Source organism: Saccopteryx leptura, chromosome 1, assembly GCF_036850995.1.
Source record: "Saccopteryx leptura isolate mSacLep1 chromosome 1, mSacLep1_pri_phased_curated, whole genome shotgun sequence".
In the NCBI taxonomy this organism is placed as follows: Eukaryota; Metazoa; Chordata; class Mammalia; order Chiroptera; family Emballonuridae; genus Saccopteryx; species Saccopteryx leptura.
The window spans coordinates 63225641-63252970 of record NC_089503.1 but is presented as its reverse complement, the minus strand read 5'-3'; the positions used below and the strand labels follow the sequence as shown (position 1 = coordinate 63252970).

At 41.7% G+C, this 27330-nt stretch overlaps 1 protein-coding gene and 2 non-coding genes across 4 annotated transcripts in view; 2 read left to right on the top strand and 1 right to left on the bottom strand.

Moving 5' to 3' along the window:
- Positions 1 to 27330, top strand: part of INTS4 (integrator complex subunit 4) — a 148573-nt gene that overhangs the window by 98547 nt on the left and 22696 nt on the right. For both annotated transcript variants that reach the window (XM_066369295.1, XM_066369288.1), the window contains exons 15-18: positions 3024 to 3157; positions 7171 to 7328; positions 15961 to 16054; positions 24333 to 24413. In XM_066369295.1, coding sequence (XP_066225392.1) covers positions 3024 to 3157; positions 7171 to 7328; positions 15961 to 16054; positions 24333 to 24413 — 467 coding nt within the window. The remainder of the gene's footprint in view (positions 1 to 3023; positions 3158 to 7170; positions 7329 to 15960; positions 16055 to 24332; positions 24414 to 27330) is intronic.
- On the bottom strand, positions 18472 to 18547 carry TRNAA-AGC (transfer RNA alanine (anticodon AGC)). The gene has a single exon. It is a non-coding gene; the product is annotated as a tRNA-Ala (tRNA).
- On the top strand, positions 23135 to 23210 carry TRNAA-CGC (transfer RNA alanine (anticodon CGC)). The gene has a single exon. It is a non-coding gene; the product is annotated as a tRNA-Ala (tRNA).

The following is a 27330-nucleotide window of genomic DNA, read 5'->3' as shown; positions in this document are numbered from 1 at the left end:
TGACAGTAAGAAAAATTTGTATTTTGTTTTATTCCAAAAATGGACAGAACTTTCCGGTAGACCATATATATATATATATATATATATATATATATATATATATATATTTTTTTTTTTTTTTTAATCTATCTCCATATCCTGAGGGAGCTTTGTGGTTAGTCATCAATTTCAATCTTGTTTTCACAGTAATTCATCTTTGCCATTTAATACTAATAATTTTTTACACCATTTATTGAGCACCTACTGTATTCTGTGTATTGTTTAAGTGCTTTATGCATTTATCACTGATCTTCCAAACAACCCTGGAAGGAGGTATTAGTCCACCTTACAGATGAGAAAACTGAGGCTCAAAGAGGCTAAATAACTCTCCAAGCAACAAATCTGGGATTCATAGCCAGACATCTTTGGTTTTAAAGCTTGTCAACTTTTCCCTTTGTCTTATTCCATATTTAAGTTGATCTGCAACCTGACTGAGTGGAGGGCGCTGAGCTACTCGGCCTGTGATATAAGTTCAGTGGGATTTTGATAGCCGTGGATGGCATGCCGTGCAAGTGGATTGTTTTGCAGTCGTGGGAATACATTTACATGAGTGCATCCATGCTCTCCCATGGGTTTTTTCGCTCTGTGGAAGATCTTTGGTGAAGTTTAGGGGTATTTATTGAGACTTAGGCATCAGCCGAATATCTGGCCATTGTTTGATGACCATTGTAGTCTCTCTTATTTCTTTTCATTTTTACAGTGCCTTGGAGTATTATTTTTTAATGATTAGTGTAATTGATGTATTAACCAATGCCTAACTCTGTTTACTTCTGAGAAAGGCATATCTGAGACCTTACCTCCACAGGTACAATAACTATAGTTAAAAATTCAGCTTATCAGAAAGGGATTTTGGCTAGGTGTCACTACAGTCTCACATGACATATTGAAAGTGTCTGAAATCTGAAAGCTCTTTCACATTAAAAAAAAAAAAGCTTTTTTTAAATTTTATTTTAATTTTAGTGAGAGGAAGAGGGGAGGCAGAAAGAGACTCCTCATATGCCCCTACCAGGATTCACCCGGCAAGCCCACTAGAGGGCGATGCTCTACCCATCTGGGACCCTTGCTCTGTTGCAGCAGGAGCCATTTTTTAGCACCTGAGGTAAGGCTATGGAGCCATCCTCAGTGCCTGGGGCCAACCTGCTCTAATCGAGTCATGGCTGTAGGAGGGGAGGAGAAGAGAGATAGAAAGAGAGGTGAGAGGGAGAGGGGTGGAGAAGGAGATGGGCACCTCTCCTGTGTGCCCTGACCCGGAATTGAACCTGGGACTTCCACACATCGGGCCGAGGCTCTACCACTGAGCCAGCTGGCTAGGGCCAAAACATTTTTGAAGCCTCTTATGTTACTTTTCTGGATAGTGGGAGGACTGTGTTATTTAGGAAATATGTTTGGCCATAACAGTGATTACCCTTAATGTAGCTTAAACGAATGACAGTTTTTATGTGTTTGCAATGTAAAAGAAGTTGGAGATGAGCAGTCTGGCACTGGCGTAGTGGGTCCACATCATTCTTGGTGATCCAGGCTCCTCTTTTTCTGTTGTGTCATTTTTATTTGTCTGTGATTATTGCTAGAGCTCCAGTCATCAGGTTTAGGTTCTAGGTAGGAAGTTAGAGGATACAGGGAATAAAATCAGTATTAATATTGGTAAGGAGAAAGGGAAAATGGGTATTGTGTAGGCAAATAGCAGGCTTTGCCATAGAGAAGATACATACAGGAGGTAGGAGGTTATGCTTATATTTTACTTTTAAATTTCTGATTTTCCCTGTGTTATAAAATTAATATACATAGGAAATCTAAAAGGAATAGAATGAAGAAACTTTGTATTTAACACCCAAAGTTCTACTAGCAAAAGTCATCAACTTAACATTTTGGTGTTTTTCCTTCTCACTTTTTAGAAAGCTTGGGGTTGTGATTTTTCTGTTATTTATTTATTTATTTTATTCATTTTTAGAGAGAAGGAGGGAGGAGCAGGAAGCTTCAAGTCCCATATGTGCCTTGGCCAGGCAAGCCTGGGGTTTTTAACCGGCGACCTCAGCATTCCAGGTCAATGCTTTACCCACTGAGCCACCACATCTTGGGCCTATTATTTTTTTAAACACAGATTTTATCAACACATATTTGATAATAGCTACTATCATATTCTCTCTTTTTCTCTCTCCATTTATATATAGATATATAGATATAGATATAGATATATTTTTTTAAGTAAGAGGAAGGGAGATAGACTCTCACATTCACCCCAGCCAGGATCCACCTAGTTACCCCTGTCTGGGACTGACACTCAAATCAACTGAGCTGTCCTCGGTGCCTGAGGCCTATGCTCAGACCAATTGAGCCACTGGCAAAGAGAGAGAGAAGGGGGAGCAAAAGCAGGTGGTCTCTTTTCATGTGTACCCTGACTGGGGATCAAACTCGGGATGTCCGTACACCAGGCTGCTATGTTTACTGAGCCAACTGGCCAGGGCCCCTCTATATTTTAGAGCCTGCTTTTTTCATGTGACAAAATTCTTGTGATGCTTAATTTTTAATGATTGTATAATGCTTCATCAAGTTATATGGTTTTTCTCCTGGTTTTGGATATTTAGGTTGTTTATAATTATTTGCTGTTATAAATGATTATGTGCTATTTGATTATTTACTTACAATAGATTTTGAGATGTGGGATTTCTCCACATTCATAAGACTGTTATTATCTAGTACCAAATTATTATCCAAAGGGATTGTGCCAGTGTATACTTTAGTAGCCAATGTACTAAAAGTTTCCATTTACAGTACTAGTATTCTCAACTGCATCAGGCGTTATTTTAAAAACTTTTGGTAATTGGGATAATTTGGAGTTGGTAATTTGTCTCTGTCTGAATTTGCACTTCTTTGTTAGAAAACTGTAGTCATTTTATGGGACTTTTGGGGACAGGAAGTGGGGAAACCAGACTGGCCAAACGGAATATTTTATACCTCTAAGTTGACTTAACTCACTCATCCATCAGACATTGCAGTTTTGGTTCTCATCTTCAATGCTGCTAAATCCTGTCCAACAATGCCGGCATTGTTCTCAGATCATACCTTTAGGCACTATGCCTACCTCAGGGACAGTCTTTCTCATCTTGTTCCTGCCTTGAGGGTATGTCAAAAAATTCTTTTGTCATTGTATTTTGAGTTAGGTCTTTTGTGGTTGTTAAATAGCAGAAAGTAGACTGTATGTTCTCTGAAAATGCATTAACAAGCATTCTCTTCCTCTCTTGGGCTCTCTTCCATTGCTTTGTACTTTTGCTTCATACCTTTTAGGAACATTCATTTTTGATTATGTTACATGAGGCAAGAAAAAGCAATCCAGAACAATCTTTTATTTTATTATTTTTATTATTATTATTATTTTTAGAGAGAGAGGGATAGATAGGAAATGAAAGAGATGAGAAGCATCAACTTGTGGTTGTGGCACTTTAGTTGTTCATTCCTTTCTCAAAAGTGCGTTGACCACAGTGGAGGGCCTCCAGCTAAGCCAGTGACCCCTTGCTCAAGCCAGCAACCTTGGGCTCAAGCCAGTGACCATGGGGTCAAGTTTATAATTTCATGCTCAAGCCGTTGACCTAGGGGTTTCGATCCTGGGACCTTAGCATCCAAGGTTAATGCTCTGTCTATTGCACCACTGCCTGGTCAGGCCAGAACAAAACAACTTATTTTAGACCAAAGATTAGATTGTGACATATATTTATTTCTATTTTTTTTTTGAGAGAGAGAGAAACAGGAAGGGAGAGACAGGGAGGAGAGAGACAGGAAGCATCAACTTGTGGTTGCTTCACTTTAGTTGTTCATTGATTGCTTCTAATACGTGGCTTGACAGGGTTGAGGGGTGCTCAAGCTCAGCCAGTGACCCTTTGCTCAAGCCAGCAACCATGAAGTCATGTGGATGATCCCACGTTCAAGCCAGCACCCTTGTGCTCAAACTGGTGAGCTTGTGCTCAAGCCGGTGACCTCTGGGTTTGGAACCTAAGACCTCAGCATTCTAGGTCGACGCTGTATCCACTGCATCACCACTGGTCAGGCTAGATTCTGATATATTTTAACAATTACATAAAGCCATCATTCTCAACGAGTTTATTTTTTAATAATAAAATGATTGTTTTTTGGGTTTTTTTAAGACTTTATTTCATTTTTAGAAAGGAGAGAGAGAGAAAAGGGGGCGTGAACAAGAAGCATCAATTCTCATATGTACCTTGACTGGGCAAGCCCAGGGTTTTGAATTGGTGACCTCAGTGTTCTAGGTCAACAATTTATCCACTGTACCACCACAGTTCATGCCCCTTTATTATTATTATTTTTTTTTTTTTTGTATTTTTCTGAAGCTGGAAACGGGGAGAGACAGTCAGACTCCCGCATGCACCCGACCGGGATCCACCCAGCACGCCCACCAGGGGCGACGCTCTGCCTACCAGGGGGCGATGCTCTGCCCCTCTGGGGCGTCGCTCTGCTGTGACCAGAGCCACTCTAGCGCCTGGGGCAGAGGCCAAGGAGCCATCCCCAGCGCCCGGGCCATCTTTGCTCCAATGGAGCCTTGGCTGCGGGAGGGGAAGAGAGAGACAGAGAGGAAGGAGGGAGGGGTGGAGAAGCAAATGGGCGCTTCTCCTATGTGCCCTGGCCGGGAATCAAACCCGGGTCCCCCGCACGCCAGGCCGACGCTCTACCGCTGAGCCAACCGGCCAGGGCCCCCTTTGTTATTTTTAAAACCTAGAGATATAGAAAGAAAAGAAATTTTAGGCCTGACCTGTGGTGGCGCAGTGGATAAAGCGTCGACCTGGAACGCTGAGGTCGCCGGTTCGAAGCCCTGGGCTTGCCTGGTCAAGGCACATATGGGAGTTGATGCTTCCTGCTCCTCCCCCCTTTCTCTCTCTCTCCCTCTCTCCTCTTCTCTCCTCTCTAAAAAAAAATAAAATAAAATGAATAAATAAAAAAAATCTTTAAAAAAAAAAAAAAAAGAAATTTTAATGAACTGTAATGATAATAAAAGTAAACATTTATTGAATTCTGTAAGGCCAGGTACCATGACCATGCAGATTCACATTGAATTCAAGCTGACAGTAAAGGAACTGTGGGACCAGAAAACTGAGCCATACCAATTTATTGGAGGCTCGCAAAGACAGGCAAAGCAAAAGAAGAAAGGAAAAAAAACAAAGGAAAACCTGCTTTTCACAGTGGAGGGCAAGGGGTCAGGAAACAAGCTGCACCTGGTGGTGGCGGGAACCCATCTGCTCTCATCTCCCTGATGGCAAGCACTTATATCCTTACCGCAGTGCTGTCCTGTGCTCCTGCACTAATTGCACAGAGTGCTTGTTGCTGGTAAACCAGCGAGCAAGCCTAATAGCCGTTTTTCCCAGAAAGGCTAACTGTGTGCAGGCACCTTTTTAAACCCCTTTTTTTGTATTAATTCATCCCGGCTTAGGTTACTCTAGTTCTAATTTCTTTTTTTTCTTTTTTTATTTATTCATTTTAGAGAGGAGAGGGAGAAACAGAGAGAGAGGAGAGACAGAGAGAGAGAAGGGGGGGAGGAGCTGGAAGCATCAACTCCTTTATGTGCCTTGACCAGGCAAGCCCAGGGTTTTGAACCGGCGACCTCAGCATTTCCAGGTCGACGCTTTATCCTCTGCACCACCACAGGTCAGGCCACTCTAAATCAGTGGTTTTCAACTGCTGGTCCACAGACTAGTACCAGTCTGCCAGAAATTTAACCATCCTGATGTTGTATGAAAATTATAGACCCAATGATCTTAAGACCCAATGATCTTAATTATAGACCCAATGATCAATAAGTTTAGTTCACTTATGCTCAGGTTGATTTATGCCTTAGCAGTTCCCAAAATAATTCTCCTGTTTTCACCAGTCCCCAATTATAAAAAGGTTGAAAACCACTGCTCTAAAAATCTAGAGTTATATATGTACGTTAGAAAATTTAAACTGTATAGAAAATACAGCATTAAAAGTGAAATTCTCTTGCTCTGGCCGGTTGGCTCAGTGGTATAGCGTTGGCCTGGCGTGAGGAGTCCCAGGTTCGATTCCCGGCCAGGGCACACAGGAGATGCGCCCATCTGCTTCTCCACCCCTCCCACCTCTCCTTTCTCTCTGTCCCTCTCTTCCCCTCCTGCAGCCAAGGTTCCATTGGAGCAAAGTTGGCCCGGGCGCTGAGGATGGCTCTGTGGCCTCTGCCTCAGGCGCTAGAATGGCTCTGGTTGCAACAGAGCAACACCCCAGATGGGCAGAGCATCGCCCCCTGGTGGGCGTGCCGGGTGGATCCCAGTTGGGCGCATGCGGGAGTCTGTCTGACTGCCTACCCGTTTCCAACTTCAGAAAAATACTAAATAAATAAATAAATAAATAAATAAATAAATAAATAAAAGTGAAATTCTCTTGCCTGACCAAGAGGTGGTGCAGTGGTTAGAGTATCGGCCTGGGATGCTGAGGACCCAGGTTTAAAACCCCGAGGTCGCCTATTTGAGCCCAGAGTTCTCTGACTTGAAGCACAAGGTCACTGGCTTGAGCAAGGGGTCACTTGCTCTGCTGGCTTGGCTGGAGCCCCCGGGTCAAGGCACATAGGAAAAAGTAATCAATGAACAACAACATAAAATGCCATAATAAGTTGATGCTTCTCATCTCCCTTCCTGTCTATTCCTGTCTCTCACTCACTTAAAAGGTAATAATAATAAAAACATATTTAAATAAAAATGAATTATAGCTATCATCATGTAAAACATTTTATATAATATGCTATGTAAACTAATTTGGGAATAAAGAATCATTCTATGAAGTAAAAGGTCAAGTTTAAAAATAAATGTGATAACAGGTTAATGTTTAGTTCCATTTTTGTGGTTAGACCATTTATTTCATTTGGCAATAGAAAATAATAGTATACTCTTCCTTTTCTCCTTGTAGCTTGTGACTATGTTGGGTGGACCATGTTCATTTTCTCTCTCTTTCCCTTTCTCCCACTGAAGCTGGGGAAGGAGAGAAAGGTTCTTTACAGAATCACCTACCTTTTATCCCCTTTACTTTGTTTGGCTCACATTTTTCTTTCTGGTTTCTCTGTGTTGCGAAAAGTTGTGCCACAGAATTTGATGACACTATAACCCCGCTATGTTTGCTTAGTTACCAGGTAGAAAATTAGTGTCATCAGCTGTTTCCCCCAATATCATGCCTCATGAGGATCCTTCCCATCAGTTCCTGCAGCAGAGCCTTGAAAGGGTATACAGTCTTCAGCACCTGGACCCTCAGGGAACCCAGGAACTGCTGGAGTTCACCATCAGGTGAGGTGATCATCCCTTTCCTTTGACAGTTAACGGTTTTATGCTCAGCTTGACCGTTTTGGTTCCCAGTTTGGTTACGGGCTTGTTTTTCTGGCTCTGTAGCCTACACTCATACATGGTTTTATGATCTGTTTATGTTTGGATAGATTGTGGTTTGAGCATATTATATACAAAGAAAAACTCTTTCTGTTTATTACCAGATTGATGACTAGTACAGAACTAGAAAGAATTACAAAGAAGCTATTTTTAACTTTTCTTCCTTTGTATATTAGTTAAAATGAGTGATAGAAAATGCAAAATAACAGTGGTTTAAACAAGAGAAAAGGTTAATTATTATAGGCAGGAAAGAATTGAGATACAGTCATCAGGGGCCTAGACCTAAAGATCCAAACCATCTCCTCTGTGTCCCTGCAGGAAGAAAGGAAAGAGCAGAACAGCATCATTTTCAGCCCACCCCTTTTTGAAGACATCCAGAGTTGCATTTTTTTATTTTATGTGCATCCCATTGACAAGAATTTGAGATGCCTGGCCATATCTAGCTGCAGGGAGCCAGGAAATGGAGTCTTTTTTCTGGGTGACCAGTGCTTAGTTAATATTTGGTGAATTACTCTGGAGGAAAGAAAAGGTACTGGAACAACTAGCAGTCTCTGCCAGATTGTATTAGAATGTCCTGAATGATATGAAAAGAATTGAAACCTATTTACCTTTATGTATAAAGGCAATATTTATAAGATTTGATTGAAATACAACCACACTTTTAGGTACTAACTACAGCTGCTCTCATGCTGTAATGGCAGAGAGTTGAGTAGTTGTCATAGAGTCTGCCTGACCTGAAAAGCCCAAAATATTTACTGTCTGACCCTTTACAGAAAGAGTTTGTGACTTTGAAGTAATGCCTTGGTTATAGTGTTTTGCTCTTCTCCCTCAACAGACTATTAGATTTAGAGGCCACTATTTGAAATTATTGGCCATTAGCCCAGGAAAATAAACTCTACTTCTTGACTCAACCCCACCTAAATAAGCATTTAGCTTTTGTTCTTGAAAGTTTTTTGTTTGTTTGTTTGTTTTTATCCTATTAGCTCTAAAACCAGTACAAAATGCGGAAAAGTGAGCCAGTTAGGTCATCAGTTGGCAATAAGTACATGCTCAGGAAACAGCCTTCGATTTGTGTGGTCCTCATGATCTGGGTTTATGAGGTCCTGCTAGGCTTCTGGCTGGTCAGACCACTGTTCTAGTGCTGTGGTCACTCCTGGGAACTACATTTCTGACTTGAGTGTATTCTGAGGAGGATGGCCAGATGCCATAGTTATTGATGACCTATGATGTTTTATAGACATTATTTCAGTTAGAGGTGTTTAGAAATTAAGGCATGGGCAAAAGTAGGTTTACAGTTATAATACAAATAAATAATACAGTAACTAATAAATAATTATAGAAGAAGCTGCTTTATGTACTCACAACTATAAACCTACTTTTGCCCACTCCTGTATATGACAAGCATGTCTAAGCACTGAGGGGTGTAATTTACCTTATATGTAAAAACAAAGAAGCCAACAGTAAATGGTCTTAGTCATGTACATCATTTAGGGAAGTGTTAGCACGCCCTGGATCTTCCAGAAACTCAGTGTCAACATCAGTATTAGAAACCCATTATCTCTTTGTACCTGTGGAAATCTCTTGATCAGTCTGTGGCATGCAATAGTGGGACTTAGAAGGGTGGCCAAAGAAGGTTTACAATTGTGAGTATACAAAACACAGAGTTTATTCTTATAATATTATTTATTCTTATTATTTCCCACACAAACAACTATAAACCTTTGCCCATCCCTATATTTTCTGTACTTGTTGAAAGGTAAAATGTTAGGGTTTCATACAGAAGTTTCTCTTATTAGGACTCTGGTCATTCACTTGTTCATACTAGTTTAAAACAAACTTCATCATTGTATACATTGCGCTTTGTTATAATCCATGCAGTCTTCTACTCAACCAACATCTCACCCACAGAAAGTCTCCTGTGGTTCCGTGAGGGCCCAGGGCAATGATTGTTTGCTTGTGCTACTAGAACTTGACATTGTACTTTGTCTTCACCACTGTACCTTGGGTGCCTTGTAGGTGCTCAGTAAATATTTGCTGAAAACTCTAGTTATGATAGCTTAACCAGGAGTGAAGTCTTTTAAGATTTTTGTAGATTTTTTTTTTTCTGGCCATACCTCACCTCCAGATGTACAATTTTAATGTTTGACGGCTTGATCATAACAAAAGTCACTGTCTGTTAAATGCCCACTGTGTGCCCACTCTTTTATATGCTTCATGTGCATTGTCATTTAATTTAAAAATAGTCCCGTGAGAATTTCCTCATATTTACAAGGGGTGACGAAGCTAGGTTTATTCATTTGTTATGATATTTGAGTATCCATTGTATTGTGGTAGGCAGAAGGAACAGGACAGTGAATAAGGCGTAGTCTCCGCTGCAAGGAGTTTACAGCTGGTTGGGGAATTAGCTTGGTAAACAAGAACGTAGTACTGTCCTTTCCATGCAGCAGTGTAGTCCAGGCGTGGCCAACAGTTTTTGCCCCCAGGCCAGATTAGAAAGAAAACTTTTTTCACGGGCTGGACGAAAAAAAATTTTTTTTTTTTTTTGTATTTTTCTGAAGCTGGAAACGGGGAGAGACAGTCAGACAGACTCCCGCATGCGCCCAACTGGGATCCACCCGGCATGCCCACCAGGGGCAACGCTCTGCCCACCAGGGGGCGATGCTCTGCCCCTCTGGGGCGTCGTGACCAGAGCCACTCTAGCGCCTGGGGCAGAGGCCAAGGAGCCATCCCCAGCGCCCGGGCCATCTTTGCTCCAATGGAGCCTTGGCTGCGGGAGGGGAAGAGAGAGACAGAGAGGAAGGAGAGGGGGAGGGGTGGAGAAGCAAATGGGCGCTTCTCCTGTGTGCCCTGGCCGGAAATCGAACCAAGGACTTCTGCAGCCAGGCCAACGCTCTACCACTGAGCCAACCGGCCAGGGCCATGGACGAAATATTAAAATATAAAAATGTTAAATACAAAAATGATTTGTTTAAGTAAACAAAATTTATTATGTAATTTGTTTATGAATAAATGTGAGTGAAAAAAATTGTTAATATACAATATTATTTTAATAAAAATATAATTACATATCGTATAAATATCCAAACTATCGCAATCGATCCAAACAATATTTAATTAATAGAATGAGCTTGAAGGGGTTATATCGCAGATAAAACAATTATTTCGTTTTACAAGCAGCCTGGACACATTTTCAGTTATCAACTGCAGCCATTGTCTATGCTACAATGCCACTTGATTCAGCACACTTGACCACAAAAATAGCAAATTGTTTGACCTTGGGTGCACACTGGCAAACTTCGCCTAAAAGAATGTGGGTTTCACATCGCCGCTAAACGTCAAACAGTTCATATGGAGTACAGACGAGTACAAAAGTTGTAAATCTTTATAATGGAATTTTAAAAAAAAAATAAGTATCGTGAATTCATTTGACTACTTATTGGAAGTTAACCCTAGATCAGTCACACGTAGAATTCTTTTCCGCGTATCACTATCTTCTTAAATATCTCATTTCCAATAATCAAAGACGCTTCCACTTCTGAGTAGCTGAGATTTTTTTTTTGTATTTTTCTGAAGCTGGAAACGGGGAGAGACAGTCAGACAGACTCCCGCATGCGCCCGACCGGGATCCACCCGGCACGCCCACCAGGGGGCGATGCTCTGCCCATCCTGGGCGTCGCCATATTGCGACCAGAGCCACTCTAGCGCCTGAGGCAGAGGCCAAGGAGCCATCCCCAGCGCCCGGGCCATCTTTGCTCCAATGGAGCCTTGGCTGCGGAAGGGGAAGAGAGAGACAGAGAGGAAGGAGGGGGGGAGGGGGGGAGAAGCAAATGGGCGCTTCTCCTGTGTGCCCTGGCCGGGAATCGAACCCGGGTCCCCCGTACGCCAGGCCGACGCTCTACCGCTGAGCCAACTGGCCAGGGCCTGAGTAGCTGAGATTTTAAAGTAGCAGACAATGTTAAAAATTTAATCATAGGCTGCATAAAGTCATTATGCAGGGCGGGCTGTATGTTGGCCATGCCTGGTATAATAGGTTCAGAACTTACACTTCTAGGAGAATGGAAGTGGGTACCTAATCCTTCCTTGGGTGGTCTAATTAATGACCTCAAGAATGAATAGAAATTAGGCAAGTGAAGAAGGGAGGAGAGTATGTGTACCAAATTATTTTAAATTATGTTTTTTAAAGAAAAATACACTTTTTAGGGGAATTTTAAAAAACACCCTAAAGGACATGAAATTTCTTGGTTTTTAAAAATCCTCTTTGACCTGTGGTGGCGCAGTGGATAAAGTGTCGACCTGGAAATGCTGAGGTCGCCAGTTCGAAACCCTGGGCTTGCCTGGTCAAGGCACATATGGGAGTTGATGCTTCCAGCTCCTCCCCCCTTCTCTCTCTCTTCTCTCTCTCCCTCTCTGTCTCTCTCCTCTCTAAAAATGAATAAATAAAATTAAAAAAAAAAAAAGTAAACGTTCCTTTAAAAAAAAAAATAAATAAATAAAAAAATAAAAATCCTCTTTTTGCTATGCATTGTTTCATGTCTCCAAGTAGTAGTGTCTGTTTTGTAGCTTGGAAACTAGTCCAGTAACTAGAAGTGGAAATATAGTAAAATGTTTGCAATTTGTAATCATATGAGTGCAAGGATGAAGATAGCTTTTGAAAAGTCATTAGGATTTTGTACTGATTTTGCGTTTTTTAACATTCCTGCCAAACTACTAAGAGATATTGTAAATTTTTTTCTTTTTTTAATTCAGTGAGAGGAGGGGAGGCAGAGTCAGATTCCTGCATGCGCCCCAACAGATCCATCTGGCAAGCCCACTAGGTGGCGATGCTCTGCCCATCTGGGGCTATTGCTTTGTTGCTCCAACTTAGCCATCCTCAGCGCCCAGAACCAACTTGCTCCAATAGAGCCATGGCTGCAGGAGGGGTAGAGACAGAGAGAGAGAAGCGAGAGGGAGAGAGGTGGAGAAGCAGATGGGTGCTTCTTCTGTGAGCCCTGACCTGGAATCAAACCCGGGATATCTATATATCAGGCTGATGCTCTACCACTGAGCCAACCAGCCAGGGCCGAGATATTGTAAATTTGATTAGAAATTATAAGAGATTGAAAGAAGTGTTTAGTCATAAACATTTGATTTACACATCCAGAGTTTATACTGATCTAGGGTTTATAATAATAAAAAAATTATTTTATTTTATCTTTTAGAGATGGTGAGGAGAAAAAGAAACATTAATTTGTTGTTCTATTTATTTATACATTCATTGGTTGATTCTTCATGTGCCCTGACCAGGGATCAAACCCACAGCCTTGACATATTAAGGACAATGCTCTAACCAACCGAGCTACCTGGCCAGGGCTCTTCTTGACTGTCTTTAAGCGATTATTTTAAAATGAATTAATTCTGCTTGTTTTATAAACTTTTTTTAATTGCAATATATGTAAACTTCTTTAATATTTTTAAAATGCTACTTGCTATCATGTGGACTAAGGATTGCTAAAGTGTCTGTTCTTGGGAGGGGCTCTTTTGCTCTACCACATTGCATTTTTAGAAATGCGGCTTAATATTAATTTGATTTTCATTCAGTTTTAATCTCATTTGTATTTGATATAGTTCACAAATATATGAAAATATTTCTAATAGAAAATAAATAAATGAAATGCAGTATGATACAGTTGGAAAAGGACTTTTAGACTTAGACCTGAGTTCATGGCCTGTTTTTGCCACTTATTAATTCTGCGACCTGGGGCAAACCACTTAAACTCTGATCTTCAGTTTCCCCCTTGGTTAAATGATATTAATAGCAGTTTACACTGTAAGGATTACACGAGCTCAAGCAAGGAAACGACTAGTACAGTACATAATATAGAAGGTGCTCGTTGTAAGGAGTCCACAGTCTCCTGATGAATGTCTAAACTGGTTGTTGTTGTTTTCCAAGTGAGGGTAGGGGAGACAGAAAGACAGACAGACTCCTGCATGCGCCCCAGCCAGGATCCACCTGGCAACCCCCATCTGAGACCAATGCTCTGGCCATCTGGGGCCATGCTCATACCTGAGAAGTTTAGTGCCTGAGGCTGAGGCTCCTCCAAGCCATTTCTCAGCGCCCCCAGGGATGTGCTCCCTCCAATTGAGCCATGGCTGCGGGAGGAGGAGAGATAGAGAGACAGAGAGAGAGACAAGGAGAGGGAAAGGAGGGGGAGGGATGGAGAATCAGATGGTTGCTTCTTCTGCAGGAATCGAACCTGGGTTATTCACACACCAGGCTGACACTTTACCACTGAGCCAGCTGGTCAGCACCAAAACTGATTCTTGAGGATTGTGGGCTTAAAGAGCTCCAGACAGGAGACCCTGGGACCAAGAGGATTTTGCCCAGGTCTAGCAAGTTTCCATATTTGTTTCCCATGGCTTGTTTGGTTGCATCTTGTTCTGTGCAATTCAGAACAATTGGTACTGTGCAAGGGTGGTAGAATAACTTAACAATAGTGGCAGTCAGCTAATGTACAGTCAGCTGGTCAGTGTTCGGTGTAATTTTAACAGAAGGCGGAATCTTTGTGGAGAGGAAATGGTTCAGAAGTGGAATGATTCAGGGCTGTCTTTGTAAGACATTTGAGATGGGGAAGGGAGAGAGCAGCTGATCACCAAAATAGCACTTTACAGGTATGATTAGCTAGTACAGGGTCTTGCCTGTTATTGTTCTGGATTCCCACACATAAGCAGGCTCTCTTGGACCAGCTCAAGCCATCAACACTCACAAGTGCTGATATATAAGCTATAGATAAGTTACTTTAGAAATAATTTACTTTTGCTTTTTTCCAGAGTATCTTCTCCCTGTTATAAAGTTCTTAAGAGACAGCATTAGCTATCTAAAAGATGCCTGAGGCCCTGGCCGGTTGGCTCAGCGGTAGAGCGTCGGCCTGGCGTGTGGGGGACCCGGGTTCGATTCCCAGACAGGGCACATAGGAGAAGCGCCCATTTGCTTCTCCACCCCCCCCCCCTTTCTCTTTGTCTCTCTCTTCCCCTCCCGCAGCTAAGGCTCCATTGGAGCAAAGATGGCCCGAGCGCTGGGGATGGTTCCTTGGCCTCTGCGCCAGACGCTGGAGTGGCTCTGGTCGCAGCAGAGCGACGCCCCGGAGGGGCAGAGCATTGCCCCCTGGTGGGCAGAGTGTCGCCCCTGGTGGGCATGCCGGGTGAATCCCGGTCGGGCGCATGCGGGAGTCTGTCTGACTGTCTCCCCATTTCCAGCTTCAGAAAAATACAAAAAATAAAAAAAATAAAAGATGCCTGAGATTTTAGGGACAGGCTTAGTCCAATACAGAGTTTTGTACAGACTACTATGAAACCTACCATATAGTGCCAGCTCTGAAACAGTTAACTTCCCTCATGACCCAGATCTTCATTTCTAACAGTTACCGTTCTTATATGAAATTTTGATATTGCCATTAAAAAATAAGGCAGCTCTATATATTTGAATTCTTTCTGAGATGGATTGTTAGGAGTTTCTCTTTCTCTCTTTCACACACACACACAGACACACACACACACACATGCACTCCTCCCCAAAAGAGAAGAAAAAAGAGAAAAACAATGCTTTTTGTAGCTGTATAGCATATTTCTAGAAGAATTCAAAAGAAACTGATAATGGTGGTTCCTCTGGAAAGGCTGTACTAGTTAGCAGTGCACAGGTGTAGGAAGGTCAACAATTTAATTATATCCTTCAGTATCTTTTGAAGTCTATATATTATCATAAGTATAATCATGTATTATCTATTCAAAAATTAATCATTTAAAAAATTAGTAAACTCAGCCCCCAGTACAATTATTTTTATCTGTGTGTCACTATTTTCTTGTTCACAGGCATATTTTTTATTTATACAAAACACACTTGTCCAAAAACAAAAAACACTTGTCCATGGTATAGAACACTTTGAAAATAAAGCACAACTGGGAGAACACACCGAAAAGCCCCTGAACACCTCAGTCCAGAAAACCACTTTGTCACTTTTTCTCCTATATACAGTTGTTTTTTTTTTGGGGGGGGGGTTATATACAGTTTTTACCTGGTTAAGATCATATTCCTTATTACTATTTTATATTTTAATGGCTATAGAATATTCCATTAACTGGATGTGTTTTCATGTTTTAAATTTCCCTACCATTGAATACTTACGTAGTTTACTGGGTTTTACTATAATAGTCCACACTGTGAATATTATGAGGCATCAAGCATTTCATTTCTGTTGAAGATTTTCCTTAGAATTACTTCTCAACATAAAGCTACTGCATAAAGCTACTGATCAAAATATTTGACCATATATGTGACTTTTATAACATAGTGCAGGTTTACTTTCCAGAAGGATTGTATCAGCTTAAACTGCTATCAAAGTGTGAGTGAGTCACTTTCATTAGAACCACTCCAGCACTGAGTACTGTTTCAAAAAGTGTGATCAGTTTACTAGGTGTAAAGTGGTAAAATGCTTTGACATGATTTTCATATTACTGTCATTATCCTTATCCTGTGTTGGGCTGGGGGTTTTGTTTACTACAGGGATCTGCAAAGACTTGGAGAACTTCAGTCTGAATTGGCAGGAGTAGCTGACTTCTCTGCTGCCTATCTTCGGTGTCAACTTCTTCTCATCAAGGTTGGTTTGGACCCATCATGCTAGTGATTGTGATGCTAAGAATGCACTTTAACAGATCTGGCAGTGTTTGAGGCCATAATTAAAAAAATACATGATCTTTTGCAGCCACTTAGCAATGGAGAAATAATGTACTCTGTGGTTTAATTATATTTGGCTCTAATTAAAGAATTGTTAAAGGCCCTGGCTGGTTGGCTCAGTGGTAGAGTGTCGGCTGGGCGTGTTGAAGTCCTGAGTTCTATTCCCCTCCAGAGCACACAAGAGAAGCACTCATCTGCTTCTCTACCCTTCCCCTTCTCCTTTCTCTCTGTCTCTCTCTTCCCCTTCTGCAGCCAAGGCTCCATTGGAGCAAAGTTGGCCCAGGCACTAGAATGGCTCCGTTTGCAATGGAGCAACGCCCAAGATGGGCAGAGCATCATCCCCAGTGGGGACGTGCTGGGTGGATCCTGGTGGGGCACAGGCGAGAGTCTGTCTCTCTGCTTCCTGGCTTCTCACTTCAGAAAAATACAAGGAAAAAAAAATTGTTAACTCATATAGGAATTTGAGTTTTTTAAATTTGTAGACTTCTTTCATAATTATATAATTAAAACAGATCAGATCTGTAACTGTTTTCTTTAGACTCCCAAGGCTTATATGAACTTTTATTTTTTTTAAATGCTAATTTCACTTTGTCAAAATAAAGTTAGTGAGAAGTTGATTTCATTTTAAAGGGCCAACTTGCTGGCATGTCATATGTAGTATTCAGATTTTATATATACACACACATAAAATTGGTACTCAAGAAACTGTTTTAGCTTGACTAGCCGGTGACACAGTGGATAGAGCATCAGCCTATGATGTTGAGGACCCAGGTTTTAAACCCCAAGGTCGCCAGCTTGAGCACGGGTCATCCGACTTAAGCATGGTCTCATCAGCTTGAGCACAGGGTTGCCAGCTAGAGTATGGGATCATAGACATGACCCTATGGTTGCTGGCTTGAAGCCCAAGGTCGTTGACTTGAGCAAGAGGTCACTTGTTCTGCTGGAGCCCGCTCCCCCTCCTCAAGGCACATATGAGAAAGCAGTCAATGAACAACTAAGATGCTGCAATGAAGAATTGATGGTTCTCATCTCTCTTCCTCCTTCCAGCCTGTCTCTCTCTGTCTCTCTCTGTCTCTCTCTCGTGCATGCATCTGGGTCAGTGGCTTTCAGTTTCTGCAGCAGAGTGCAGAATTCTGCTATGAATGTAGGCTTAGGATTTAGGAGAGCCCTTCTTACTTGATAAGCCTTTATTTTGGCTGTAGTTCCAAATATTAGTTTTCAAAGTGATTAATGATATTTCTTCAAAGTCAAAATATTCTCACTATAAGATGTATGAGCTTAGGGTATTTGTTTTGGTTTTTGGGGGGGTGAGCAAATTCTTTTTCAGTTTGTCTTTTTTCCTTAATTGAATTTATTGGAGTGACATTAGTTAACATAACTATACAGGTTTCAAGTCCCCACTTCTGTAACACATCTGTACACTGTATTGTGCGTTCACTCCCCCAAGTCAAGTCTGCAGCCATCACCGTGTATCCCCCATACCCTCCTCCACCCCCTAGCAATCACCTCACTGTGGTCCTTGTCCATGAGTTCCTTTTATCCTCAAATTCCACCTCCCTCACACACTGCCGCCTACCCTGAAATCTGTCAGCCTGCTTTCTATGTATGAGTCTGTCTCTGTTTTGCTTGTTAGTTCATTTTGTTCAATAGATTCCACATAGGAGTGGAATCATATGGTACAATCTTAAGATTTTGCAAGTGTGTATATTCATATAAAGGTGGGTGTGTTCTCTGAAGTGGGTTGGGATTTAAACAGCCCTTGTTCAGCAAGATAGATTTTTTTCAAATGTATATACTTGCCTATGCACCCCCACAGTCAAGATATAGCACATTTCTATTACTCCCTAAAGTTCCTCTATTTCCCTTTGCAAACTTAGTTGGCTTTTGCAAGCTTCTGTGAAATGTGACTAGTAATTACTCTACCCGGGTGAGGATTGGTAACAAGCAGTGTGTGTGAATGGCCTTGGCCTAGTGTCTGGTACGTAATGAGCACCATGCCACTGTCAGTCTTTTTCATTTTTTTTTTTTTTTTTCATTTTTCTGAAGCTGGAAACGGGGAGAGACAGTCAGACAGACTCCCGCATGCGCCCGACCGGGATCCACCCGGCACGCCCACCAGGGGGCGACGCTCTGCCCACCAGGGGGCGATGCTCTGCCCATCCTGGGCGTCGCCATATTGCGACCAGAGCCATTCTAGCGCCTGAGGCAGAGGCCAAGGAGCCATCCCCAGCGCCCGGGCCATCTTTGCTCCAATGGAGCCTTGGCTGCGGGAGGGGAAGAGAGAGACAGAGAGGAAAGCGCAGCGGAGGGGTGGAGAAGCAAATGGGCGCTTCTCCAATGTGCCCTGGCCGGGAATCGAACCCGGGTCCTCCGCACGCTAGGCCGACGCTCTACCACTGAGCCAACCAGCCAGGGCCGCCACTGTCAGTCTTTTTCCATCTTCTGTGGCTTGCTCTTCTCCATGGGAATACAACAATGCCTTTGAACAGAATCTGCTTTTCCACAGTAGGAAATGAGAAAAGCTTACTCCTAAAAAGAACTATGTTGTTTTCTCAACGTCGTGGATTGGCAGGGTAGGTAAGGAGCCCAGACTTAGAACCTAAGGCAGCAGGTGTTTGGCAGTGGGAGAGGAGCGAAGTCAGTTGTGGCACATCTACTCACAGTGTACTCTGTAACCACTGATGGTCTTTAGGAAGAACTCTATAGCAACACCTCAAAATACAATGTGATGTTATGTACCAAAAATGCATACAGAATTACTTCAGTTTTCTGACTACAACTATGTAAAAATATGCAGTTGGGAAATGATTGGAAGCAAATTTCTAATACATCTGATAAGATACTATGTTTGGGTCATTTAAAGATTTCTATAGCTATAGTCCAGACCTGCAACTATTATAATAGTTACTAGGTACATGTGACTGTTGAGCACTTGAATGCTGTTAGTTCAAATTGAGATATGCTGTCAGTGCAAAACACACACTGGATTTCTTAGACTTCATATTAAAAAAGCATGTAAACCATCAGTAATTTTTTTTTTATTTTCTTAAGTATTTTTTCTTTATTTTTAAATTTTACTTAGAAAATTAAATTTAACAGGGTGACATTGATCAATAGGAAGAGTACATAGAACCTGACCAGGTGGTGGCACAGAGAATAGAGCGTCGGACTGGGATGCGGAGGGCCCAGGTTCAAGACCCCGAGGTCGCCAGCTTGAGCGCGGGCTCATCTGGTTTGAGCAAAGCTCATCAGCTTGGACCCAAGGTCGCTGGCTCCAGCAAGGGGTTACTTGGTCTGCTGGAGGCCCATGTTCAAGGCGCGTATGTGAAAGCAATCAATGAACAACAAAGGTGTTGCAATGAAAAACTGATGATTGATGCTTCTCATCTCTCTCCGTTTCTGTCTGTCCCTATCTATCCCTCTCTCGCTGTCTATCCTCTGACTCTCTCTGTCTCTGTTAAAAAAAAATTAAAAAAAGAAAAGTACATAGATTTCAGGTAAACATTTCTGTAGCATTTGAACTGTTGATTATGTTGTATACCCATCACCCAAAATCAAATCATACTCCATCACCTTGTATTTGTCTCTTTTTACACCCTTCCCCACAACCCCCTCCTCTATATCCCCCTCCCCCATGTTCCCCTCCCCCAGTAACCGCTTCACTTTTATCTATGTCCATGAGTCCCAGTTTTATATCCCACCTGTTTGTGAAATCATACAGTACTTAGCTTTTTCTAATTTACTTATTTCATTCAATATAATGTTCTCAGTGTCCATCCATGTTGTCATAAATGGCAATATGTCATCATTTCTTATGGCTGAATAGAATTTCATTGTATATACGTACCACATCTTCTTTATCCAATCCTCTGTTGAGGGACACTTTGATTGCTTCTTTCTATGTCTTGGCTACTCTGAATAATGCTGTGATGAACATGGGGGTGCATGTGTCTTTATGTACTAATGTTTTTGGGGTTTTGGGGTACATCCAAAGTAGAGGAATTGCTGGGTCATGTGATAGTTCTAGTCTTAGTTTTTTGAGGAATCACTATACTTTCTTCCATAATGGCTGTACTAGTTTACATTCCCACCAGCAGTGAATGAGTGTTCTTTTTTCTCCACAGCCTCTCCAACACTTGTTGTTACCTGTCTTGTTGACAATAGCCAATCTAACAGGTGTGAGGTGGTATCTCGTAGTTTTGATTTGCATTTCTCGGATAACTAGTGGAGATGAGCATCTTTTCATATATTTGTTGGCCATTTGTATGTCCTCTTGGGAGAAGTGTCTGTTCAGGTCCTCTTCCCATTTTATTTTTTAAATGTTACTGATTTTTTTTTAATTCGCTCTTTTCACTTTTATTTTAGATTTTATTTATTCATTTTTAGAGAGAGAGAGAGCTAGAGAGAGAGAGAGAAAGAGAAGGGAGAGGAGCAGGAAGCATCAACTCCCATATGTGCCTTGACCAGGCAAGCCCAGGGCTTTGAACCGGCGACCTCAGCATTCCAGGTCGACGCTTTATTCCTGCACCATCACAGGTCAGGCCCTCTTCCCATTTTGTAATTGTATTGTTTGTTGCTGAGCTTTGTGAGTTCTTTATATATTTTGGATATTAATCCCTTATCAGAGCTGTTGTTTGCAAATATCTCCCATTTAGTTGGCTGGATGTTTTGTCCATTTCTTTTGCTGTGCAGAAGCCTTTTAGTTCGATGTGGTCCCATTCATTTATTTTTGCCTTTACTTACCTTGTCTTTGGGGTCAAGTTTATAAATTGTTCTCTTCAGCCAAGGTCTATGAGTTTAGTACCTGTTGTCTTCTATGTAATTTATTGTTTCAGATCTTATATTTAGGTCTTGGATCCATTTTGAATTAATTTTTGTGCAAGGGGAACAAACTGCAGTCAAGTTTCATTCTTTTGCATGTGGCTTTCCAATTTTCCCAGCACCATTTATGAAGAGCTTTCTTTTCTCCATTGTGTGTTTTTGGCTCCTTTGTCAAAGATGATTTGTCCATGTATATGTGACTTTATTTGTGGGCTCTCAGTGGAATACCATTGGTTCTGTATGTCTGTTTTTCTGCCAGTACCATGCTGTTTTTATTATCATGGTTCTCTAGTATAATTTGAAGTCAGGTAATGTGATACCTCCAGTTTCATTCTTTTTCCTCAGGGTTGCTTTGGCTATTTGGGGTATTTTATGGTTCCATAAAAACCTGATGATTTTTTTGTTCTATTTCTTTAAAAATTGAAATTGGGATTTTGATGGGGATTGCATTAAATTTGTATATTGCTTTGGGTAATATGGCCATTTTAACTATGTTGATTTTTGCAACCCAAGAACATGGATTCTTTTTCCATTTCATTGTGTCTTTTTCAATTTTTTTCAATAATGTTTTGTAGTTTCCAATATATAGCTTCTTCACATCCTTTGTTAAGTTTATTTCTAGGTGTTTTTTTGGGTTTTGTTTTGTTTTTTTGCAATTGTAAAAGGAATTGTTCTTTGGAGTTCTTTTTCTGAAGTTTTGTTGTTGGTATTTGGGAAAGCAATAGACTTTTGTATACTGATTGTGTATCCTGCAACTTTACTGTATTGGTTTATTGTTTCTAATAGTTCTTTGGTGGAGTCTTTGGAGTTTCCTGTATATAGGATTGTGTTATCTGCAAAAAGCGATATCTTTACTTCTTTCCTCATATGGATGCCTTTTATTTCTTTCCCTTGCCTGATTGCTCTGCCTAAAACTTCCAGAACTATGTTGAATAACAGTGGAGAAAATGGGCAGCCTTGTCTTGTTCCTGATTTTAGTGGAAAAGCCTTCATTATTTCACCATTTAGTATGATATAAGCTGATAGTTTGTCATATATGGCCTTTATTATGTTGTGGTACTTTTCTTTTATTCTGATTTTATTGAGTGTTTTAAACATAAAAGGATGTTTTAGCTTATTAAATGCCCTTTCTGCATCAGTAATTTTAAAAATATTGATGACATAGTGAAATGGTATTCTCTTGGATATACTGGGTTAAATAAACTATTGTTAAAATTTTTTATTTTTATTTTATTTATTTTTTTATTTTATTTTATTTTTTTCTTTACAGGGACAGAGAGAGTCAGAGAGAGGGATAGATAGGGACAGACAGGAACGGAGAGAGATGAGAAGCATCAATCATCAGTTTTTTGTTGCGACACCTTAGTTGTTCATTGATTGCTTTCTCATATGTGCCTTGACCACAGGCCTTCAGCAGACCGAGTAACCCCTTGCTTGAGCCAGCAACCTTGGGTCTAAGCTGGTGAGCATTTTTTATTTTGCTCAAGCCAGATGAACCCGCGCTCAAGCTGGCAGCCTCGGGGTCTCGAACCTGGGTCCTTCTGCATCCCAGTCCAACGCTCTATCCACTGCGCCACCGCCTGGTCAGGCAACTATTGTTAAAATTAATATCATATTTCTTTTTACTTTTAAAAATGTGACTGCTAGAGAATGTAAAATTACATACAAGGCTTATTTTATGTTTCTATTGGACAGTGTTTATCTAGGTTTTTTTGTAATGTCATTGGATTATGTCTATACTTAAGAAGGACTGTGGACCTGACTGATGGTAGTACAGTGGATAGAGCATTGACCTGGGACACTGAGGTCCTAGGTTCGAAACCCCAGTGTTGCTGGCTTGAACATGGGCTCATCTAGCTTGAGTGCAGGCTCACCAGCTTGAGCATTGGGTTACCAGCTTGATTGATTGTGAGATCATTGAAATGATACCATGGTTGCTGGCATGAAGCCCAAGGTCACTGACTTGAGTCCAAGGTCGTTGGCTTGAGCAAGGGGTCATTGGGTCAGCCTGAGCCTCCCAGTCAAGGCACATAAGAGAAGCAATCAATGAACAAATAAAGTGATGCAACTACGAGTTGATGCTTTTCATCTCTGTTCCTTCCTATCTGTCTCTTTCCCTCTCTCTGTATCTCTTTCTCTCTCTCACTATTAAAGAAGAAGAAGAAAAAGAAAGACTGTGGAGGCGCTGGCCGGTTGGCTCAGTGGTAGAGCATCGGCCTCGCGTGCAGAAGTCCCGGGTTCGATTCCCGGCCAGGGCACACAGGAGAAGCACCCATCTGCTTCTCCACCCCTCCCCCTCTCCTTCCTCTCTCTCTCTTCCCCTCCCGCAGCCGAGGCTCCATTGGAGCAAAGATGGCCCAGGCACTGGGGATGGCTCCTTGGCCTCTGCCCCAGGCACTAGAGTGGCTCTGGTCGCAACAGAGCGACACCCCGGAGGGGCAGAGCATCGCCCCCTGGTGGGCAGAGTGTCGCCCCCTGGTGGGCGTGCCGGGTGGATCCTGGTCAGGCGCATGCGGGAGTCTGTCTGACTGTCTCTCCCCGTTTCTAGCTTCAGAAAAATACAAAAAAAAAAAAAAAAAAAAAGAAAGAAAAAAAGAAAAAGAAAGACTGTGGAAATTAGGAACTATAAGCAGAAGTTTAGACAAGAGTGAGAGATGGGGCCATATAGATAATAGAAGAGAGATGGGTTAAATCTGTGGCTTTAAATGATAGTTTTGACTGTGGAAAGCCTAAGAGAGGGTGGAATCTAGGAAAGCTTATTCCAGTAAGGTGATGGGACTGTTCAAAGAATAGTGAGCATGGGGCAAAGAAGAAAGAACCACAATCAAGCAAGGATGGTCTAGGCAGGGTAGTCCAGTGGCTCTGGGAACAAGGAGAGCTCGGAGTCTTGGAAGCTGGCTTGCCTAGACATTCTGGTGACACCTTCATGGCTCCTGTATTCTGCTTGCGTACACTAGTCCCAGACATAGGGCCTTTGGGCTAGGAATTGGATTGAATGGGGAGGAGTTCAATTAGGCCGAACCATTGGTCTTCTCCCTCTTCATAATAAGTAGGACTTACTGGCTTAAAAGAATAGCCCTGGCCAGATCGCCTAGTTGGTTAGAGCATCGGCTTGAAGCACAGAGGTTGCCAGTTCACATCCCAGTCAGGGCACATACAGGAATGGATTGATGTTCCTGTCTCTCTCCCTCTCTCCTTTCCCCCTCCCCTTCGCTCCCTTCCTCTCTGGCTAAAATAAGTAATAATAATTTAAAAAAAAAGAATAAGACAAGGAAGTCCTGATCACTATAGATTTTCAAAGCAAAGTAAACATGTAAGTCTCAAATGATATGCTGGTCTTTGTGACCTCTGTGTTCTGTCCTCTCTTGATTTGTCTGTAGGCATTACAGGAAAAGCTGTGGAACGTGGCCGCCCCTTTGTATTTGAAGCAGAGTGATTTAGCCTCAGCAGCAGCAAAACAGGTAAGCTAGTTGAGACCTTCTCTTCAGTAGGTCTTTGCCCAGGAATTGTCTCATTCGCGTCAGAGCCATAAGCATTCACACAGCTCCACGGCTCTTCTGTGGCCTGCCCAGTTTCAGCCTGTGGTAACAGAAGTAAGTGATATGAGACACAGCTTAACTAGGGGTCACAGCCCTGGCTGTAGAATCAAGGGACCTGGGTTCTAGTCCCAGGTGTGCCTCTAATTTGCTGGGTGATATTGAGCAGTCTACTTAAACTCCCTGGATTTTTTTCTCTTCTGTAAAATATGGCATTTCAATTCCTAAGATTCATTTTGCTCTAAAATATCAGCTTGTATTTCAGATATACTATAATCTAATAAATACTATCATAAATCTTTTATCTGAAAATGTAGCTGAACTAATTTTCACATTGTTTATATTTTTGTCTACATTTCTTGAATTTTAAAAGGTTCTTTTGTTTCTTCTCAGTTCTCATTCCATTTTATTTATTTTGAGTTTCTTTCTTTCTAGCTTTGAGCAATTTCCCTTCATTCTTACTTACAGGGGGTCCTCGGGTTACGACACAGTTCCACTCCTACGACAGTGACGTAACCCAAATTTTGGTGTAAGTTGAAACCCACCCTAGCCTGGCACAAACGGAACACTTGTGCTTTTAACAGTCCAGATGGTGTAGGTCAGCGTCCTGGGGGACCCAGCCCCCTCACTCTTATGCCGCGTCACTGCGTATATTCTGCGCACAACCACACTAGGTCCAATGGCATAAGCCAAAAACACTCACGTCTCGATCTTTTAAAGTTTTTATGGCAATGAGCATCGTAAACTCAAAATGTTGTATGTCAGGACTGTTGTAACCCGAGGACCCCGTGTAATGGGATTTGGATAGTTGGAAGCTAATGATGATAACTGTGATTGCTATATTAGAATTCACTAAATGATTTCAAGTTTATTTTAATTAACCCTCACCATAATCCAATTAGGTAGAAATAAGTATTAAGTCCATTTTACAGGTGAACTAATTAAAGCTCAGCAAGGTTAAGTTCATAGACCTATAGGTAGTAGAGTCAGCGATTTGAGCCCAGATCCTCTGATTCCCAGTCTGTTTTCTTTCTACTCCTCTACTTGGTATCTCATTTGGTCTAGTCTCCTTCTCAGACTTGTTACGGGCTTACTGTAAGGGAGTAGAACTTAATGACTGGAGTCCCAGAATGGGAGGGAGGGGACCAGAGAGCAGTAGTCTGGAAGAAAAAGAAGAAAGAAATGACAATTGCTGCGCGCCAGATATGGTGTTAAGCTCTTTCCATGTCCCATTTAATCCTTTAAATTTTATGATGTTGATACCGTTTCCTCCCTATATACAGATAGGGAAACTGAAGTGCCATGTGATTAAGTATCTTATCTTAGTTAGTTGTAAGGAGAGCCTGGAGTCATTCCTCTGACCCCAAAGCCTTTAAAGGCAGGCAAGCACAGAAGCGGAAGGGGAGCATCCTTTGGATAGGATTAGCTGATTTGGCTAGAATACAGCAAGAGTTTAAGATACACTGGGCTTGAGCTGAGGTCATAGACATTGTTCTCTGCACTTATTCCAAACTCCAGCCCCATAGAACAGTTTGTCTGGATGAGCAGTTCATGGTTCCCGATGCTACATTCTTAAGGACTTTTCTTGGGAATTGGGTTTCCATATACAGCATATATTCATTTGTTCCCACAGCACAGTGTCTTTGCTTTAGGGCAGGGGTCCCCAAACTTTTTACACAGGGGGCCAGTTCACTGTCCCTCAGACCGTTGGAGGGCCGGACTATAAAAAAAACTATGAACAAATCCCTGTGCACAATGCACATATCTTATTTTAAAGTAAAAAAACAAAACGGGAACAAATACAATATTTAAAATAAAGAACAAGTAAATTTAAATCAACAAACTGACCTATATTTTAATGGGAACTAGGCTTCTCTCACTAACCACCAATGAAAGAGGTGCCCCTTCCGGAAGTGCGGCAGGGGCCGGATAAATGGCCTCAGGGGGCCGCATGCAGCCCGCGGGCCGTAGTTTGGGGACCCCTGCTTTAGGGTAACAAGCAGTGCTTTACAGTTTTATTGGTGATTAAACTTCCTTTTAATAATTTTATGTAGAAATTAAATGGGGTGACATTGATCAATAAGAGTACATAGGTTTCAGGTAAACATTTCTATGTAAATTTTCATATCTTCACATCATCAATGAAGATGATTTTATTACCAGAAGAAGTCTTTTGTTTTTCAATTGACAAAGTAATCTATTTTATTTTTTGCAAGACATTACCAAAAGTTCTATACATTTCCCTCAACACTTAACATTAGTTTCTCTCAACATAGGCACTTAAAAGTCTCAGTTCATAGCCCTGGCAAGTGGCACAGTGGATAGAGCATCGTCCCAGAGTGCCAAGGTCATTGGTTCAATCCCAATGTCACTGGCCCGATCCTAAGGTCATTGACGCAATTCCCGTGGTTGCTGGTTTGAGCCCCAGTCAGTGCATGTTTGAGAAGCAATCAGTGGGCCCACAACTAAGTGAAACGAGTTGATGCTTCTCTCTCTCTTTCTCCCCCCTCTCCTCAAATCAAATCAATGGGGCAAAAAGTCTCAGTTCATAATTAAATATAGGCATAAAAAGAAACTCAGCTCAGAATTTCACCTGCAATTCTATGCTGCTCTCTAGATAGATTTGATTTTTTTTAATTTTTTTCTTTTTATTTATTCATTTTAGAGAGGAGAGAGAGAGAGAGAGAGACAGGGAGGAGGAGCTGGAAGCATCAACTCCCATATGTGCCTTGACCAGGCAAGCCCAGGGTTTCGAACCGGGGACCTCAGCATTTCCAGGTCGACGCTTTATCCACTGCGCCACCACAGGTCAGGCAGATTTGATATTTTTATTGCTCGTTAA